Here is a 19,983-nt window from a genome sequence, read left to right on the forward strand (position 1 = left end):
ATTAGAAGATAGAGAATTGAGCCCAGTGTTAGCATTGGTCTTAACAGTGGAGCCATGGAGCTTGCTTATGTTTAATAATTCATGGCTGACTGAGCTAAGCTGACCTTGAAAACTCCCTGGCTTGGATCGGAACCTGGCTCTACTCTTTTTAAAGCAGAAACGGGTTGAGACAGACCCACATGTACAGTCTATGTATACAAGCCTCTTTCATATATTATTAAAAAAAATTATGTTCTATTTACTCACTTGAAAATTATACTTATTTGCACCTCCATGATTTACTATACATAAAATAACACATTCATTCATTCATTCTATAACTGGTTATCCCAAGCTGTTGTAAGGATATGAGGCTAGACCATCTGTAATGTTTATTTTCCCATTTTTAATTCTACATATTTAATAAATTACCAGTAGAGAAAGCAGCTCCCACCAGGGTTATTTTCACTGTTGTTAAATCTCTTCCACCAAAAATGTGTGGATGTATGTACCTTTTCATATTTTTAAATAATTTTCTTGAGCCAATATGTGCTAAAATGACCCTTCACAGGGTTAATGAAATACCACTCAGACCCCCACTGCCCGGTGTGACCAGAATACCACATTTGCAACTTCAGACTGGCGGGCCCCCCACCTGTTATACTTACAAAACAATTGAGCTGACATACTTGGCGCCGCAGTCTGGGTCCAGCATGTTTCCTGGATGTTTTAGAGCATGAATACAGCTGATTTGTTTAATTTAGTGATGCACCGCTCCTGTATAAACTAATGAAGGCTGGGGAGGAATTTCAGCAGGTAGATTAAGGTGTTAAAAAGACGAATGCACCGCGAGGAGATACGTTTCATTTTCGGTTTTACCCTAGAGAATTAATAACGGACACTAGAGGGTGCTAAAAACAAGCAAAACTGCCAAGTGTACGATTCAAGTTTCAAATGCTACAGTTTTTATTTGCTGCCTCCTGTTTGGATCTCAGGTTAAACTTCAGTGCTAGTTCATATTTTGATAAATTTAGATACAGTTTTATATATTGCACCCAGTCAACCCTCTTCATTAACACCACTGTGTTTACACCTGAATGGTGAGTTTAGCGACTCGGGTGTAAAACAGTTGTATAAAGATTTTGGATTTTCCACTCATTTTGTACGGACTCACTCTAGAGCAGGGTTTCTCAACCTTTTTCAGCTAAACCCCCCCCCCCCCAAGTCATGCTGAAATCCCTTACTGCCCACCAATGAAAGAGAAACGGAAAGTTTTTTGATACAAAAATCGTAATTAAAAAAAATTAATAAATTAATTCAGCCTTGAGTTTGAAACTGTTTAATACAAATATGTCATAAAAAAGTATCATAAATTTTTTTTTTAGCTATTAGCAATGAGATATTGTAGGAAGCTAAATATCCTCGGTCCAGTAAATCCAAGCTTCAAGCAAACATACTGCTAATGCTAGCTCTTTTAGAGTGTCTCTCTTTAATTACCTGAAAATAGTTCAGTTCCTTTGAAGCTTTGTCTGGATGCATTTTGGACAAGTGCTCCTTAAGCCGGGAGGGTTTCATTGCTTCATTTGAAAAAACTTGTTCACAAAGCAGGCGCATGGGGAGTTGTGAATTCGTGGGTGAAGGAATAAATCCATACCGAAGGTAGTCCACATTGCACTGTCAACACTTCTTTTTATTCTGAGCCATTGTCTGTTATGAATGTCCTGTATCGTTAGCGCCCACCATTAGCATCTCAGCGTCCCCTTGAGTGGCAAAAAACTTTCACCGCCCCCTTATATAGTCTGAATGCCCACTGGGGGCGCTACAGCCCCCGTTGAGAAACCCTGCTCTAGAGTGACAGGTTTTTCTGGTTGAATAAAAAAAAATATTATTAAGCTGCTAATCAACGGTGACTTCCTTTACAACAACACAGCTGCCACCTCTGGAGAAATAAGAAGCAGTGAGCAAACCACTGATAGGTGCTCAGTGTTGAGTTGATTGGTTTATCTTTGTAAATCTGGATTACCTCATCATCTCGTGCTCTGGTGCCACAAAGGTGATGTTTATGTCAGTACTTTGCTAGGTTGCAACCTTATGTTTGTTTACTCCAGCTTAATGAGTCTGTTATTCCCAGATATGATTCATAATTCAGCAGCAAGTGATGAGTATCACAAGGTGTTCGAGGGAGCCCTCTGTTCATCACTCACTCCAGCATCCAGCTGGTGAAAGCAGAACATTAACATGGTTTAATTCAAAAGATGGAAACAAAGAAATTCCTTTGAGGTTAAACTTTTCTGTCACTTTTTCTTTATTTAATGACTGTCTAAAAAGTTTTAGTTTTTTTTTTTTGTTAACAGCTGTTGGCTGGTGGTCTGTACAGGTGGCTGAAAGAGGTTAAAGTGAGGTGTGTGTGTGTGTGTGTGAGCGTGAAGCGTAAAACAAGGCACACCCACACAGAGCACCTAGGACGTGGCTTTCTGGGTGATCATTTTATTTGTCATTTTGGATTGACTGGATTTTTCAGATTGTATGATGAGATATTTTGTTCTTCAGCTGCAAATCCTGAAAAACAATATTTTGAAATTACACACATCAAAGGTCCAACCCCCTTTCTTCAGACTCTTTTATTAGTGATACTTCCAAAATATAGGACTATGCTAGATGCGGCAGATGGTGTTTCAGAAACAACCATGAAAACATAACATTATCTTACCTTTGTAACCCATTGTTGGCACCTTTTCTGCTATAATTCCAAAAATTTAGTATGCTAGCTCATGTTGGCAGCCCAGCTCTAGCTTTCCTTCCTGTTCAGCTGTTCCAAACTGAGAACGCATGATTTTCTTACCCTACATTTAAGATAAGTAGGTAATTAAGTTGTTAATAACTTTTACATTTGAATGTTCCGATCCCATTTTTTGCTCCAAATCTGAGTCTTTTGATCTAGAGTATCTGCTGATACCAAGTCCCGACTCAATATTTCAGCAATGCTTTAAATTAAGAAGAATAAAGGAAAACGCATCCACGTTGTTCTAATAGTTTTTTCTTTTTTCATTATTAATGTACTTCTTTCTTTCTGAATTTGTTCAAGTCATTGATGGCAAATAATGTGCTAATATTATTAGGGATGCACCGATAGGATAGATGTTGGGCACAACACCTGTAACTCACCGCAGCTCCAGAAGATTGGGAAAACGGAATTTTTGCTATTTGTCTGCAATTTCTCTGTTTAACGTACCTTTTAGGTTTGGCTGGCTATGTGTTTTTGTACAAGCTGCAGTAAATTGAGAATATTAGTTGAGGACTAGGAGTGGCTGTTGCACTACCTTCACTGTTCAGTTTAAAATGTGTCCAAAATACAGACATTTTCACTCTCTGGATTTGCCTGCTAGCTAACAGCTACATGTTATGATGTCTGCATGCCCCGCCCTGTTAAGTGTGCGATGTTATGGGGGTGTTTTTGTCTAATAAGCTAACAATACTGATTATAGGAACTTTTTGACATTAAAATTAAGCCCTTGTTATTTAATTTGAAAATCTCTGTTTGTTGTTTTATAAGGTTAAATTAGATCTTTTCTACATGAGCCCAATAGTCTGAAAATCACGTGATAAGACCCGGTTTCCTATCATGTGATCGGATCAGAGCATCCCTATTAAAATTTGTGTGTTCATAACAGTAATGAATGAATGAATGAATGTGTGGTATAGTTTTATAGAAACAACCTTCCTCCTCTGAAGGATGACTATAGTTCAGACATTTCTGAACCCCAATGAAGCCTGTTTTATGTTAATTTCTCTTCAAACAGAGTGAACAAAATGCACTTGCTGATTTTGTTTTGAGCACCGGCCAGCAGTGTGTTCAGCCATGTAACGCTGAAATGGGATTGATCGTAAACAGGATGGGCTGACACTCCTCTATTCTCTTGTGAAATCCGCCCCAGGACAATGAACAAATCCTGCACAGAGGTTCGTCAAGGCTTCGTTAGGTGTTGGACATTTAGCCAACTGTGCCGGGCTGGCTGGGAAGCCCTGTTGATACCCACAAACCGAGATGCAATTATAGCTGAGTTGGGAGGAAGCACGCTTTGATAGAAAAGCAAGAAACAGCTCATTTGTTGCATTCAAAAGAAAAACCGGAGTTGGCCTTTTTCAACAGAAATTACTTGGCTGAAATTTTTTGTTTAATTTGCATTTTTCTTCTTTTGTGTGTGTGTGTGTGTGTGTGTGTGTGTGTGTGTGTGTGTGTGTGTGTGTGTGTGTGTGTGTGTGTGTGTGTGTGTATTGGTGTTTGATAATTAAACTTACCAATTTGCTAAAGCCATGGGACCATTTTTTTCTCTCGTGGATTTATTTAGCTAATAATATTTGGCAAAAAGAATATTTTTATTTTATTTTATTAAAAACCATTCCAGCTTATTTGACACTAGGACTGACTAAATCTGAAATTCTTGCTGTAAGAAATTTTGAAAAGAGTCTTGCTTATTGATTTGCACTGTTACCTTTTATGTAAAATAAATCGGAAAATATTCAGATTCACTCCACGTGGTTTCCTGTTTGTAATGCCCTAGCCCTTTTAATACACTGAGTCACTTCTACCATGAACCATTTATCCTTGACTTATTCTGATGATCGTATTTTATTTTAGTATTAGTGTGAATCCTAAAAATGCCTTTTTGTTGAGCACACAGGTCTGTCAGCTGCTTCTGTGCAACAATAGGGATCTCGAAAACTAACACTTGGTGTCATGATACTAAATAACCGCCAACACAATGATTCTTAGGGAAGAAAATGTGCTTTTACCTAGTTTTTCTTGTTTTGCAAAAGTTTCGTGTTGCACACGCTTGCACAACAATAAGTAAAATTTAAGCTGACACTTTGATATTTATTTGTTCCTGTTTTTTTTTTTTTTTATGTTTTTTCCCTGTTTTTGCAGGTGACCCTCAGAGAGAGACAGATGTGTAACTCGGTGAAAAAACATTTGCATCTCCCTGTGGAGATTTGACTTCTGGGAAGCTGAGGTAAGTTTTGTTTCTCCACATGCAGATATGAATTTACAGGGAGTCTATGACTACGTTTACATGCAGCCAATATCCGGGTTATGATCGGGTTAAGGTCGGTATTCGGGTTTCTGAGTTGATCAGAATAACCCGTTTACAAGCATAAATAGAAAGAGTTACCCCTAACTTGCATAACCCGATTTAAATGCGGACGTTGGGGTAGCGTCAGGACGTGTGGACTACGTCCAGACGCAATATGCGTCATTTCCGGTTCTTCTTGTTCCGGTATCCGTGAAAACAACAACATGTTTCCCAGTTCAGAAGAGATGGCGACCGCGTTTGTTTGCGCTTTAGTTTCCTCGTCACTCCAAAAGTGTGGTGCTGTGCCGCGACTCGCCATGTTGCTCCCAACTTGTTGTTTACTTCTGGTGTTCTGGCGCGTACAAGACGTCTCGCTACTCAAAAGACCAAGATTCCTTGCGAACAGAGCATGCGCAGAACACACGCTTTGATGGGGATATCCCGATGTGCGTTTACGCGACCAAACATTCGGGTTAGAAAAGGGTTACCCCAGGTGTAGTAACCGGGTTTTTAAAAACCCGGTTATGAGCATATCCGGGTTTTTGGCGGTGTTTACATGGACCTGCGGAACCGGGTTATTGTGAATATTCGGGTTTTAAAATGGTTACTGGCTACATGTAAACGCACTCGTCTCCTCCCCTTTTGGTCGGCTCATGGGTCCCCTGTCAAAAACATAAAATGAATATTAAGTAAGTAAGTGAACGGGGCTATAATAGTTGTTTTCTGGTTTGCATTGCTTTATGCCCTGAATCACATATGTTGAACCTCAATTTAAGTGATAAATACTTTTGTGTGTTTTGACTATGTGTCATGTAATTAGAGATTTATTTACTTACAAGTGGCATTTTATCTAGGTTCTGTTTTTTTTTACTCTTAGGTTATATTTGTCACTATTTTTTACATGCCACCCACCTCTGGTCAAAAACCTTTTTCGTCCACATTCTGATGTGTTTTGCCGAGACGTGCTGCTGGCCCCCTTTACAGGGATGTAAGAAAATATCGATATGGCAATATATCCAGATATTTTTTCCAGCAATATTATATCAATATTCAAAAGCCGTTTATCTAATTTTTGGAATAATTTACATGCAAACATTTGGGTATTTTCTTTTCTTTTGGTGCAATTCAAACGCCGAACGATAGTTGGCAGCAATTTGCAATGGGTTTTGTTTCCACCACTGAAATGTAAATCCCTCTATTATAGTTCAGATACCTCATGTTAAACATGTTAAGTATCAGTTTGGACTGTTAATTGAAATTTTCCTATAATAAATTCAGTCTAAAACACTCACTAAATCACAATTTATACATATTGTATTGTATTGTCTCCCCGTATCGTGATACTTATCGTATCGCCTTAATTTCACCAATACACATCCCTAGTTGCTAGTGTCGGCTCGTAATTCTCAGACACAGGGCCTTTCCCATCGGCAAAATGTATGGAACGACATCTGATCTGGATATCCAGAGTCAGATTAGGACCTCCTCCAACAGCGATGCTTAGTTCCGTCCTGTTTGAACATCTTTTGGAGATGAAAAAACAACTTTGAGATGAGCAGAGCAACTCAGATCCATAGGCACCCATCCAAAATACACACTTGCTAACATTTCAATGTTACGTTACAATCTATTTTTAGCTACTGTAGAATATGCATTAAAAAGACTACAAATCAGCAGTTGCATATACTACATCACAGCAGAATCACGTCTCCCCATCGTAGCTGCCGCTGACCTGGTTTATAGTGCTTTTCTCTACTTTTAATGCTCCTTTGTTTGTCCTGAAAGAACAATGTGAAGCTTGCTAAACTCCCAGCTATTTTTCATCTTTTTCTTCTTGTCTGGTTCTGTGACGTCATTTTGGTTGAGACGAGTAGTTGCGGTCCACTACGTCTTTTCAAACCAAACTTAAAATAACCAGTTGAAAATAAGCGCTTTCTTGGCATCAAACTGTGTTTTTAGAAATCCACGGCACATATACAATCGGAGCATAAAATTTTATCACTCCATAGACTCTCTTTTGTATTTTCTGACAGTAGGGGACCCATGGACCAGATGGGTGTGACTTAGGCTCCCCGCTCAGGTTAAGCTTTTGTTTTCTCACACTTTTGCTTTTGTGCCACCCGTATTTTTCTTGTTTGTTTTTTTGCACCATAAAATGAACAAAAACCAACAACTGACAAATGTATGAAAACAACAGATTACCGTCTGATGTTATCAGCTCCCGCCTGACACCTTTTATTTTATTCCCTACTTTAGAGATTATTTTCCGTTCACTAAATGAACAGTTGCTGTCTGCAAATATTCAACAGTGTCTCAGAGTCCCTTGACAGCTGTTCCCATGGTAACCTATAAGCCTGCCCCATCGTAGGAGAATTTCATCTCCTTAAGTCTTTGACAGCTTGACAAGCCGGAGGAAATGAATGAGTCAGCTTTTTCTAAGGGGTTTAGCAAGCTGACTAAGTAGGGACTTTCACTTCACCGGCTCATATTTAGGAAGCAAATTTTGTCTAGTTGCTATAATTATTCGCTTCCCTCTTCCAGCCCAGCATTAAATTGGATATCCTGCTCCTCTGAGCTTCTTTTGTCGTTTTTATGCTTATCTGCACTGCACTAGAGTTTTTGTGAATCATTTATGATGGGTTCGGTTTGAACTGTAACTAATACTGTACATACTGATGGGGAATGTTTGCATGCCTCTGACGTCTAGCGCAGCAAACAGTCCAAGTTAAATATTTGCCTCTGGATGTGGATTAAATCTAAACCAGTCTGTTTATTCTAGAAGAAAGGGCAAAGTTTTCTCCCTGAAAACAAGATGCATTTGTATAAAGTGTTGACATAACTGCACAACTCATGATTCAACCTGCATAAAATTGCATTAAGCCTATTTTAGCATCATGGTTCTTCATTTTGTGTGATCTTTACTGACATGTGCATGCACGCGCACAGTTTAAACTTTTTTCTGGGTCACTATTTGTTGTCGTTTCAACATTAAATCTTCTCAGTGGCCTAGTGGTAGTGTTCAGAGCCACGTGTTCCTGCGGTGTCCGTGAGGGCGCACAGGGTTGGTTAGGGTTCCTCCTACGTCCGTCACAGCAGTGGGTGGGGTTTGAGCGGGTGCGCTTTACAGAGTTTTGGGGAGGTTTATTACCGGAAGACGAGATGAACGGCTCTCTACAGGGACTCTGCTCTCATCGTTCACTTTGAAAACCCGTTCAAAAGATTCGATTCGTTCGTGAACGTCACATCACTACAGATTACTCTGTTTGGGCAAACAGACATGACCGGCCTGTCTGTCTGTAGTGTCATAACAAAAATTGTTACTTTGCTGTTGCAGGATTCCCTTCTGTGAGAGCTTGACAGGTGATGGAAATAAAAAGTTTGTTTAAATGACAGCTTTTCCAGTTTCCATGGAGTAGTCGTCATAAAGGAGAAGCTGAGTCTTTTTTGTTCCAGGTTCCTCTGAAGGTTTAGGAATCGATTATAATGGTCTTTGATGGGTTGTGTTGTCAAACCATTAGGAAGGCTGGCCTCGATTATAAGCACCGGTGTCCATCTGCTGTTACATAATCATGTGTGAGTGTGAGTGAACGGTTTATCAGAAAACCGTTCACTCTGAATCCAAACTGCATCCTGTGGCTGTTCACCACCTCTCAGTCCAGCCGTCCACTCACTCACTGGCTGTCCCTTTGTGGAGACGCGCGTCTCATTCGGAGCAAACTGTTTAAAATGAGAATATATTTTCCATGGGAAGTGGCTGGACGCTTGTTATTTTTGTGCACTTTGCTGAGTCTAATTTTAGCACCTAGATGCTGAGAAGAGGAATTTGGTGCTCTTGCAGTCCAGAGTAGGAATATGTTTAAAGCACCTTGTGTTGCATTTCTGTTCTTCATGGTGAAAAAGAGAACGTGTAAGGGGGGAGCTTTCGTTAATGGGAAAGCATTTAATTGAATTTGATGTGAGTAAGGAAAGCAGGCTTAAGCTTGACCGTCTACGGTTTGAATTACCAAGGGACATCTCCCATGATTCCCTCTGAGGGTTCCCGTCTTCCTACATCCAAAGTGACAGGTTAGTGCGCTGGAGTGACTCGTTACGTAACCGCGTGTCGAGTATCTCACAGAAACAAGCTTGTTTGTTCACGCCTGCAGATTATCTGCCTGTATCATCACCCGTGTTGTTTTTGAATCATTTTTATTATTGCAGTCCTCCATGATTAATATTCTATCAGAATCTGTGATCATTTTATTAGAATGGCCAGGCCAGCCTGAGTAATGTCTGGTGCTCTTTAGTTGCTTATGTGCACTATCTGTGCTTAAGCATATTCTCTTTTCTTGTCCTTCATTGGTGTAAGAATTAGGGATGTGTATTGGTGAAATTCTGGCAATACAATATGCATCACGATACGGGGGAGACGATACAATATATCACGATATATTGCGATACATTCAGCCAGACAATAGTAGCGATTTTTTTAGACTGAATCTATTGTAGGAAATTTCATTAAACGGTCCAAACTGATACTTAACATGTTTATCGTGATGTATCTGAACCATAATAAAGAGATTTACATTTCAATAGTGGAAACAAAACCCACTGCTGCCAACTAGAAGTCGGCGTTTGAATTGCACCAAAGGAAATGAAAATACACAAATGATTGCATGTGAATTCTTCCCAAAAGTCGATACACGGCTTTTGAATATTGATATAATATTGCAGGAAACAATATCACGATATATTGCCATATCGATATTTTCTTACATCCCTAGTAAGAATATACATCCTTGAAGTTTAATCTCATATCACCTCTATCACACAACAGATCTATAAATAAATAAAAGTGGATAGAAATGGAGTTAGATGGGTAATGATGAACAACAGAGCTTGGACGCTGTCCCTCTTTCTTCAGTTTGTCTCTTTCTGTTCACCAGACATCCAGAAGGAGGTCTCTGGGGAAGATGCTGGGTTCAGAGCGCGGTGTTGTTGAAGAATGGCTCTCCGAATTCAAGGTAAAAACCTTCTCCTCTTCGCCGTGAAGCGAAACACGCTCCGGCAGACAATCTGTCAAAGAAACCCCAAACTGTGGGTGTAAGAATGAGGTCTACTTTGCAGATTTGTTGTGGGGGGAAACAGCATGAACTCATGCCAGGTCAGGTGTCCGTTTGCTTCATCAGACACTCATAAATGACCCAAGACTTGATTTTGCCAGACGTGCTTAGTGGAGATGTCCGTCTTCTTGTAAAGCCCCACGGGTCATAGCCGCTCAGCTGACGAGTGCACTCAGAAAAATATGGCAAGCTGTTTCCTACGTTTTAAACACACTGCAGTAAAAATGCATTTTTTAAGCACTTTGATTTTTAGCTTTCAATTCCTTTTCAAGAAATCCTGACTTGGTTTATTGAAATTATAAAATCCTAAAACGTAAAAATATATCCCAGAGTACAAAGTCATCTGAACGGCGACACTGCTTATCTGACCTGTGACGGTTCAGATTTGAACAAAGATACATTCGAGAGATTATTGCCTTACAATTTCCTCATAAACTTAAACAGTCAATTAAATCATATTGGAAATACAAAAATAAACAAACGAAAATAGCAGCTTTCCTCACGTTACAACAGCTTCTTAAGGTGAACAGAATTTGGCATGGGTGTGATGGTGTTACTTTAGACAGAAGAGAGGACCGAATCAGAAACCAGAAGAAGTACCAGCAGGGATCGTTTGAGGACAGATCACAGACGTGTCTGCACCAAGGTGCCATGCTGAGAGGCCATCTCTGCAGACAGAACTCAACCTTCACTGTTCAAAGTTTGCCATTCTGGGATATGTTGCTCTTGTCAGACATCATTAACATGTTGAATGAAGTGCTTTTAAAGACTGATTTTCTTTTTTTTAATCAAAATAAGCTATTTTGTGTTTTGTTAATAAATTCATTCAAGTTCAGGTTTGACCGTCAGTTTTCCTCTTTTCATTATTAGAGTAATAGCTTTTCATGTTTTGATTGTGTGATGTCATTTCCTGTCATGGTTTAAAATGTTACTGTCTATTGTGAATGACGTGCTGAACCTTGATTTGACAAAAATTGTGAATTGAATAAATGTTGTAAAACACTGAAAAACCATTTTTGAAATCTTATTTCTGATTATAATCAGTCGCCCTGGGTTTTTCATGCAGGCTGAACATGAAAATAGTCTCCTACACCTATCTCCTGCATTAGCGTCTCATAGAAAATAGACTGCGAAATGCTAGGATTAGAAAATACCGACAGATCTACGTCACTGTCACTTAACATTTATGGACTCATCCATCTTGACTCATGGCGGGGAAGGCTGTTGTTGGTTTGGCGTCCAGGAAAAAACAGAGAACATCTTGGATAGTAGAGGCTAACCGTTAGCATTAGCAACTCCACCACACTGCAGAACTCCTTCAAGCTTGTGCTATTTGTGCAGATAAAACATCAACGTTGCAAGTCAGTGGTAGAGTTGTGTTGCTGTTAGCCAATCAGAGGAGAGATGTCCAAATATCAGGAAATTAGACTCCAAATCCTGCTGTCTGAAGCTCACCTCTGATGTGGCTTACTTTTCCTTCCTGAAACTGGTGCACTGGAGCTTTGTTTCCCCAGAATGTGACTCACAAGGCAGCCTTCTAAGGTCCTAAGCCAAGGTGGGCCAGACTATTGATGCAAATTTTCCCAGCGATGTAGATTTGTGTGATTTTTTTTTTTCTGACCCAATCCTTTTTTCTTCTATTTCCTTTTGGCAACGGGGTTCAAGACTATTTTCTCGTTCAGCATTTGAAAAAGATCGTATTACACAATTTTTCAGTGAACAAGACCTTTAAGCTAAAATTTTATGTGGAAGTAGCTGATAGTCCATCATGAAACATACTCTGAGAGCTAACAAAGATCATATCATTTCAAGATTGAACTAAGGCCTAGTCCACACGTAGCCGGGTTTTTTTAAAAACGAATATCCGCCCCTCCAAAAACTTGCATCCACACCACCTCGTTTTAAAAAAGAACTCTGTCCACACGTACCCGGATAAATACGTTGTTAAGGACATGCCAGACCTGTAGGCGGCAGTACTTCCCTCGTTCTTAACCTCGTCCTTCGTCTGTGGTCTTCCGCAAGGAGCAGTAATTCCGCTTGCAGAAACAAACAAGCAAAAAGCGCTTGGACAATTGATAAAGCGAGCGCAGCTCTGAGGGCATCCATGCTGTCGGCTAGTGTAAACACAGGTCGCACACGTGATGTCAGCATTTGTTTTGTCGCGGAAAGTGACGTTGCGGACCTTAAAACTCCGGTTTTGTCTGTCCACACGCAGACATCCAAAACGAAGAAAACGCAGATCTTCACTTTGGCCGGAGTTTTTAAAAAGATTCGTTTTCGTGTGAAAAAACTCCGTTTTCATGTGGATGACAGGCCAAAACGTAGAAAAATATCTACGTTTTGGCAGATCCCCGGCTACGTGTGGACAGGGCCTAAAACTACCAGAGAAGTTGTTTTTTTTTAATCCACCATAAAATGCAGCAGAAAAATATGCATTTCTTCAATGAATGCTGGGCTCTCAAATAAAAAAGCCTTGTACTCATATTATCTTCTGTGAAAACATAAATAGGTTTGATGGGAGGCAAATTGGCCAAAAACTTTGTTTGTTGTGAAGTTAGTCGTATGCAGAAATGTCAAGGGTCACAGTTCGGTCACTTTGTGTTCCTCTCTGCTCCAGTCCTTACCAGAAACCCACATCCCCAGCTACGCCGGCAGCCTTCATCTGAAGAAGTCCCTGGTTCCAGCGCTCTACAGAGTCATCCAGGATCCCGGCAACGAGGTCTGAGAACACGTGGAGTTCATGTTCTTAGCTCGCTGTCCTGCCAGTGACTCACTTCATGATATCTGACTTGGCATTGAGGAAGAGGCTGACACTGTCTGCAGGATGCACACATAAAAGTGCAAGCTTGTGGTGTTTGTGTGTGAGTGTGGCGAAGGGTGCAGTGGCACTGGTAGCTGCATCACCTGCCAGAGAGGACATCATGTTCCCAGTGCGCGCGCACACACACACACACACACACACACACACACACACACACACACACACAGATATGCAAGTACAGACACACACAGGGCTTTGAAAAACAAACCAGAACATCTGCTGCCCACACCAGATAAGCCACACTCTCCGTCACATGGCAATACACAACCCCTCCTGTGCATCAAAAACTAGCATTTTTCTTCTTTTATTTATTTATTTATTTATTTATTTTTGTCTTTGAAGGATGCACAGTTGTCTTTAGCAACAGACTCACACCGAGGCTGGACTTTCCACTAATGATGCAGCTCTCTCTGCCACCGTTTCCCTTCCATTTCACGGTCAGATTTAGGAGTCAAGCATCCAGGGATCTAAATTCCATTAGTGCCGTCAGTCTAGCTGCACGATCCCATTAATGACGAAACGGCCGATCGAGGACGCGTGGCACCACTTGCGTGTGTGTTTGTGTATGTGTGATGAAAAGGGGGGGTGAGGTTTTTGCTGATGCAAAGGAAAGCCAAACCATTGCCAAGTTTATTAATGAGCTCCTGCTTGTTTCCCAGTCAGCATCAGTACAACACACCGCCACACTTCCACAGCGGTGCTGTGTGGACAATCGTTGACCCCCCCCCCCAGACTGGATAAACACAGCAGCTCTGCAGACTCCCCCAGAGAATGCATTTCTTGCTGTGTTTTGCGTGAAGGTTGCAGCCTTTTGTGTTATCTCTGCTTCTTACTGTATTTTCCTCTCGTGCTGCAGCTGCTGGAGCCGGTGTGCCACCAGCTGTTCGAGCTTTACCGGAGCTCAGAAGATCGTCTGCGACGTTTCACGCTGCAGTTCCTGCCTGAACTCGTGTGGGTTTATCTGCGCATCACTGCCAGCAGGGATCGACAGAGCAATGGCTGCATCGAGGCCCTCCTGTTGGGCATCTATAACCTGGTGGGTGTTGCTTAAGGTACTCTGTGAAATAATGTTAAACACACTAAAACTGAATGGGAAACACGAAGCCCTGAGGAGTTGAGGTTATCGATGGTCGCGTGATGCTCATTCTAACTGTTGCAACAAGAAACGCCTACAGGATAGATCCCGATTAACAACTCATGTCTACACATAAATATACAATTTCCTCTGAAACCTGATTTGAGTGTCAGCAGTTTTAGAAAAGGTCCAGTCAGACTCTAGATGGTGGGACAACTTTGAGAATTAAGCGACTGGTGAATAAAGAACTATTTGCTGTAGAGTTTCAGCAAATCCTCATGCCTGCACTATACAGCTGTGGTGAGATCATGTGACTGTGCCGTCAGAAATGTGTACACGTGTGCTAGTTAACAGGTAAGAGACAGGGAATGCCTCAGGATTGTCTGTATAAGCAGATTTGATGATAAGTCGGGTAGTGAAGTTTCCACACACAGCTTGTGCTTGTTGTGTTTCACTTTAATTGAAAACTGCAGCAATTGACTCTTCGCATATTGCAGTATTGTTGGAAAAGTTACAGCACTGTGTTCCTTATACGTTAAAAGCAGTGGAACTTTGCAGTTTATGTAGACAAAAATAGTGATTTGAAGTAAATCATCTTTTACATCTTAAACTTTCCAGAAGATGGAAGTTAGGATGGTTTTATGTCGGAATACTTCTAAGGTGACCTGCAGGGAAAACACCCATTAATGGATAGGCTGGAGGTGGATTGCATCACTGGGAAACGCCCCCGGGAAAACGTGCAGAGAGCAAGAGATACCAACAGAAACAGCTCCATGTCAGCCGACACAGCTAAGGGCACACTCATGAATAATTTATTCCTCTGTGTCTATACCACTCAACACACACACACACACACACACACACTTGCAGCACACAGACGTCTCTCCATTGACGGCAGAAGCCTGATAAACAGCTTTGGTCTCAGAGGTTCTGTCAGATGTTCACAGATATACTGTTAACCAGCAAAAGGGTAGAACAGGCAGCCCACTGAAGGAGGTACGGCTGAAGCAGCGATGCCTGCTTGATGCACGTGGAAACAAACCTTACACCCTAAAAGGGTTTCAACATTATTTCTCTCTCATGTTTGCTGATGACACTTGTCTTTTTAAAGCACATTCAAACGTTCACAGCCTGTTAAAAACAAGCAAATGAAGAATTTTCTCATATTTCTGAAGAGTTCAAAGTTAAGTTTGTCTATTAATAATAAAAAATTAACAAAACACTCGTGCATACTGGATTTGACTGCAGGTGCATGAGTCGATCTAGACCTTTACAAGATTTTGGGAACGCTTCCTTTTACAGTCCCCTATTTACTAAGTACTTACATGATAATTACATAGTAAGTTAAAGTGCATTATTGTTTCTTTTCTAAAATGGTTCTTACCATGTAAGTACTTAGTAATTAGGGACTGTAAAAGAAAGTGTTACTGATTTTCAATCAAAACATTTTTGCAATTAATGAATATTTCACATACATCTTCATCTGCTCCTCTTTATGAAAGAGAAAGTGTTTATTAAGAACAGTATATCTATTTTTGCCAGTGATGTCACCAATTCTGATAGTCACACAAGTTCAGTAAGACATTGTAGTTACTTCTATTTACCATTATAATAAAATACATTTATATATATATATATATATATATATATATATATATATATATATATATAAGTCCTGTTTGGAACTCACTACCTTCTTTCAGATCTTTTGTAGGGATGCATTCATCTTTTTTGTAGTTCATGCAACAATGTGCTACCTGCAGAATTCCCAAATGTTCCTGCTTGAATTTTTAATATAAATTGTTTTCTGTGTAATTTAGAGCATTTCTAGTTTCCTTTATCGATCGTGCCTTCCTGTTTCTTCATCCTTCTTTAACTTTTGCAGGAAATTGTTGACAAAGACGGCAACGGCAAGCTTCTTTCCTTTACAATCCCGTCTCTGTCAAAACCATCAATATATCATGAGGTAGGACTCCAGCTTGCACCTGTCTATGTTACAGAACACCTTCTGCTTATTTTTGATCTTTTTCCGCTCCTCCCCTCTTTTTCAGGGTCTAAACATTCACCAGGATGTAACAAATGTCTGTTATAATGAGCACCTTTAGGCTCATGATTTTCAAAGCTTTAATTAATTTTAAAATGTGAATTAATGCACATTTATGCAGATTTCTTTTAAATTGAAACGAAGAGCTTTAATTGATTCCACTTTTAGTTCATTTGGCTCTTTTGTGAGTCACGGTTTCCATCAGGGTGAGTTTGTGTCGGCTGTCTCAGTCGGCTTGTTGTCATTTATTACCACAATGTTTAAAAGAGCGTGTCGACCCGCCATCATTTCACCCTTACAGCCGGGTTTCTGTCCATTCTCACTCTCTGTGAATGAGTCTGCCTGCGTTTGTGTGTTGCTGATATAATTACAAGCTTTAGAAACTGGTGGAGAGTGATCAGTCATCCCTGCACACCATGGCTTCTATGTACTGGTACCGTACAAGCCAAGATAATATAATTAATAAAACTCAAAGGAGAATCGGAAGGTTGGAGGGATTACAGAAGCAGAGGATGAGATTATTTATAGTAAATGATTGTAAAAAGTAGATTTTTAGGGTAAACTTTGCAGGTTCCTCAGTAGAGAGGAACCTGCAAACACTAGCATTAAAAGTCCAGATTATTCCACCAACATCAACATTGTGCTTTTTTTTTTTTACTTCCTGGTCGGAAAAATATCGAGCGTTTATGTTTGTGTGTGTGTGTGTGTGTGCGTGTGCGTGTGTGTGTGTGTGCGTGCGTGCAGCCTTCTAGCCTGGGGTCCATGGCTCTGACAGAAGGCGCTCTCTGTCAACACGACCTGATCCGAGTGGTTTACAGCGGCCTCCACCCACAGAGAGAAACCTTCACTGCTCAGAACAGGTACCGCTTCTCCAAGAGCAACTTCCGCCGCGCCGTCCAAAACTATTCAACTTTTCTCCGTCCTGCTTTTAAGACGATCAGACGTAACCCTGGATGCTTGATCAGCCTCCTCTAGTCAGACCCTGTAGGTCTGAGAGCTTTTTTGGCTCCTGCACGCTAAATGATAATCTCTGCAATACAAAGAAGCAGTCCAGCAATCCTGCCAAAAAAGGGGTTTTCCGTCACACTCAAAGATGGACGTGTGTTTATTTGCGGTGATGGATATGCAGAGAGACATAAATCTGGGTTATCTGATCAGATCACGTGAAAGCAGCACAAATAGGGATTGTCCAGAGCAAAGAGCCACAATAAATGTTGATAAATGAGATGACTATATCTCAATGGCCTCGTAGCTTATTTGAGAATCCATTTGCGTGAGTGGGCCTTATCACTAAGAGCCTGAGAGGCGGGAGGTAAATGGCTTTGCTGAATGAGAATGCAGCAGAGTCCTTTATGGCCTCGTTCCTCAGACCCTTCATCAGATCACATCCTCATGCTCTTCAAAACACAATTAGGCAGGTAGAAGATTTATCTTCCCCCCAAGTGATCAAATCCAGCAATTAACATGTTGGATGTTGTGATTTGAGGAAACAAAAATGGCCTATAAATAATTTTGGTTGAAGTTGTCTGACTCATTTGTGTTTGCAGGTTCGAGGTGTTGTGTTTCCTTATGCTCTGCTACAACTCAGCCGTGGTCTACATGCCACTTTCGTCCTATCAGGCGGTCTGCAGAATGAGCTCACGGTGAGAAACGTGTCCCTTTGTTCTGTCTGTTTCCAGTTAGAAAGCATCCTCTTGTTTTTCAAATGAGCTTGAAGTCGGGATCCGAGAATCTCCTCTTGTTTCCAAGAAGATACGATTGGTACAATTTCATCTGAGCGCCGTTAATCAGCTCATGTGGTTTTCCAAATAAAACCCAAACTGCCGGGTACCTTTTTGTGTCCGTCTGTCTTGGAAACGCCAAGGCGCCCTGAAGAAAGGATCAATGTGTGATTCAGTGGGAGCTGCAGCTTGGTGATTGTTCCGCTGCAGCGTGCAGACGGTTCAGGATATGAGTCCAGCCTACTGCGAGCGAACAGACGACGCCTGGAGCAAGCTCGGACTGAACAGATGGCAAACAGAACATTTTAAATCGCAATGTCTTTGCTTCCTCACAGCGAACCTTACCTGACCTCGACAAGCACAGCGTGGTTAAAATAGTTGTTTTTAACGCGGATCCGTCTCATTATTGCTTTGTGTTGTTGTAAATAAAACATTTAATCAGGAAAACTCCTTTTTTGCCCTCTCCCCTCCCCAGAGTGTGTGTGTGTGGCTTCCCTCGACAACAACAGAAGCTGTGGAGGGAACCCTGCAACCGCGTGCTGCTGGATCCTGAGTTCATGGTGCAGATGTTGACTGCTGTTTACCACGCTATGTATGTATCTGTAAAACAGAAAAAAAATATTCTTGTCATGGATTTAGCTTCTAGTTTTAGTATTTCATCCTTATTGCACCATTTTCTCTACCTTTAGTTCATAAACCGGTACTAACAAGGGTGACTTTGATTTTTATTCTGCAAAACTACTAGAATCAGCACATTAGTGTCATTTTCTTATTTTAATTGGTCTATTTTAAAGCTGTAATTGTGATTTTTACAACTCTGAGACGGGCTGTGAGAATCTCCGGCCTTATGCTAGCTGTCCACGGTGGACTGAAGCCTCCCACGGTGCAGACAGATTACAGCTGCAGCTCAGCAAGGGAGGATGTGAGCTCATCTCCTTTCTAAGAACAGTTGTCGCAAAGCTGATTATGGCTCCTGATGGCAGGAGAACCTCAGTGACGGATCTCCTGACACGATAGCAACTGGACTTACCGTTAAGGTGGGAAAGGAGGAAAATCCATTCAGCCTGTGCGGGATTTGTCCGTGTGTGTGTGGAAGAAGGAGTGTTTTTAGTATTCTTCACCACGCCATAGGTCGCCTCGGTGCCATTTTAAACTCAGACACGCACGAGGGACAGAAATCACAGCTCCACTCATAGACGGACCTTGGCACGTGCAGAGGACGCAGCAGGATTTAGGTTAATATGCTGGCTAACGCTATGCAACAATATGTGTGCATGTGGACAGAATGAGAAGTGTGCATAATATCAGAACATCAGCATTGCAAAGAAAGGTTTGTGGGTTTTTTTTTCTTCTTCTTATCAAGTTCAATCTGTAGTCGGGGGCTTTTTCAGCCCTGACAGCATCAGAGAGTCTGTTTCTACCTGCCCATTCATGCCTTTCCTTTGATCTGGAGTCTAGAGGAAGCCCAAGAGCGTTTATTCCCGTCTGGGTGATTGTTGTATTTAAAAGACTGGATCAAAGAGTCGCCTCAACTCAACTGTGTTGAGTATTTTAATGCATTTTGCACATATTCTGAAAAACATAAAACTATGATGTTAATGCGTTTTGGCTTTTCGCTCATCATCTTTGATTAGAAATGATGATAATATGTGAAATTCGTTGTTTAACACATCCATGCATGCGCAGGAGACCTCCCTGAGGATTTATTAGGATTTACAAATTATTCCCATGTTCTTATGTGATCCCTCACATCTGCATTCAGCTGCAGAAATACTTATGATCTGCCATGTTTTGTCTGTCGATGATTAAAATGTCAACATTTCATTTAAAAGCAACAGAGTTATTAGAGAATGATGCGCATTTTTAGGCGCTAACAGGAATCAGTTTACTTTTCTCTGATTTCTACTGATTCGGGAGTGTCGCTGTGTAATCGCTCCGACTGGAAATGAGCTCCACCCTTACCCGGCGCAGGCTTCTTAAATAACTAAAAATAGTTCAGAGGACGCGAGTCCGACATCGGAGGAGCGCGTGAGAGACTCCAGTGTTTGTGTTCTAGATACAACGGAGAGTGGGAGATGGGACGAGAAGCTCTGGAGGATATCGTGTACAGGTCTCAGCTGGAGCTTTACTCCCAGCCTCTGCTGGTAAGAACACACGCAGTCCACTTCA

At 41.1% G+C, this 19,983-nt stretch overlaps 1 protein-coding gene across 3 annotated transcripts in view; it reads left to right on the forward strand.

Annotated features, from left to right (window-relative positions):
• Positions 1-19,983, forward strand: part of LOC107390130 (hyccin 2) — a 38,118-nt gene that overhangs the window by 9,694 nt on the left and 8,441 nt on the right. For all 3 annotated transcript variants that reach the window (XM_015966678.3, XM_015966681.3, XM_015966680.3), the window contains exons 2-10: positions 4,907-4,991; positions 9,977-10,054; positions 12,771-12,872; positions 13,831-14,010; positions 15,935-16,015; positions 16,838-16,953; positions 17,641-17,736; positions 18,290-18,406; positions 19,871-19,958. In XM_015966678.3, coding sequence (XP_015822164.1) covers positions 10,004-10,054; positions 12,771-12,872; positions 13,831-14,010; positions 15,935-16,015; positions 16,838-16,953; positions 17,641-17,736; positions 18,290-18,406; positions 19,871-19,958 — 831 coding nt within the window. In that variant the 5' untranslated portion in view covers positions 4,907-4,991; positions 9,977-10,003. The remainder of the gene's footprint in view (positions 1-4,906; positions 4,992-9,976; positions 10,055-12,770; positions 12,873-13,830; positions 14,011-15,934; positions 16,016-16,837; positions 16,954-17,640; positions 17,737-18,289; positions 18,407-19,870; positions 19,959-19,983) is intronic.

The sequence above is a fragment of the Nothobranchius furzeri genome, chromosome 14 (assembly GCF_043380555.1).
Source record: "Nothobranchius furzeri strain GRZ-AD chromosome 14, NfurGRZ-RIMD1, whole genome shotgun sequence".
Classification (NCBI taxonomy): Eukaryota; Metazoa; Chordata; class Actinopteri; order Cyprinodontiformes; family Nothobranchiidae; genus Nothobranchius; species Nothobranchius furzeri.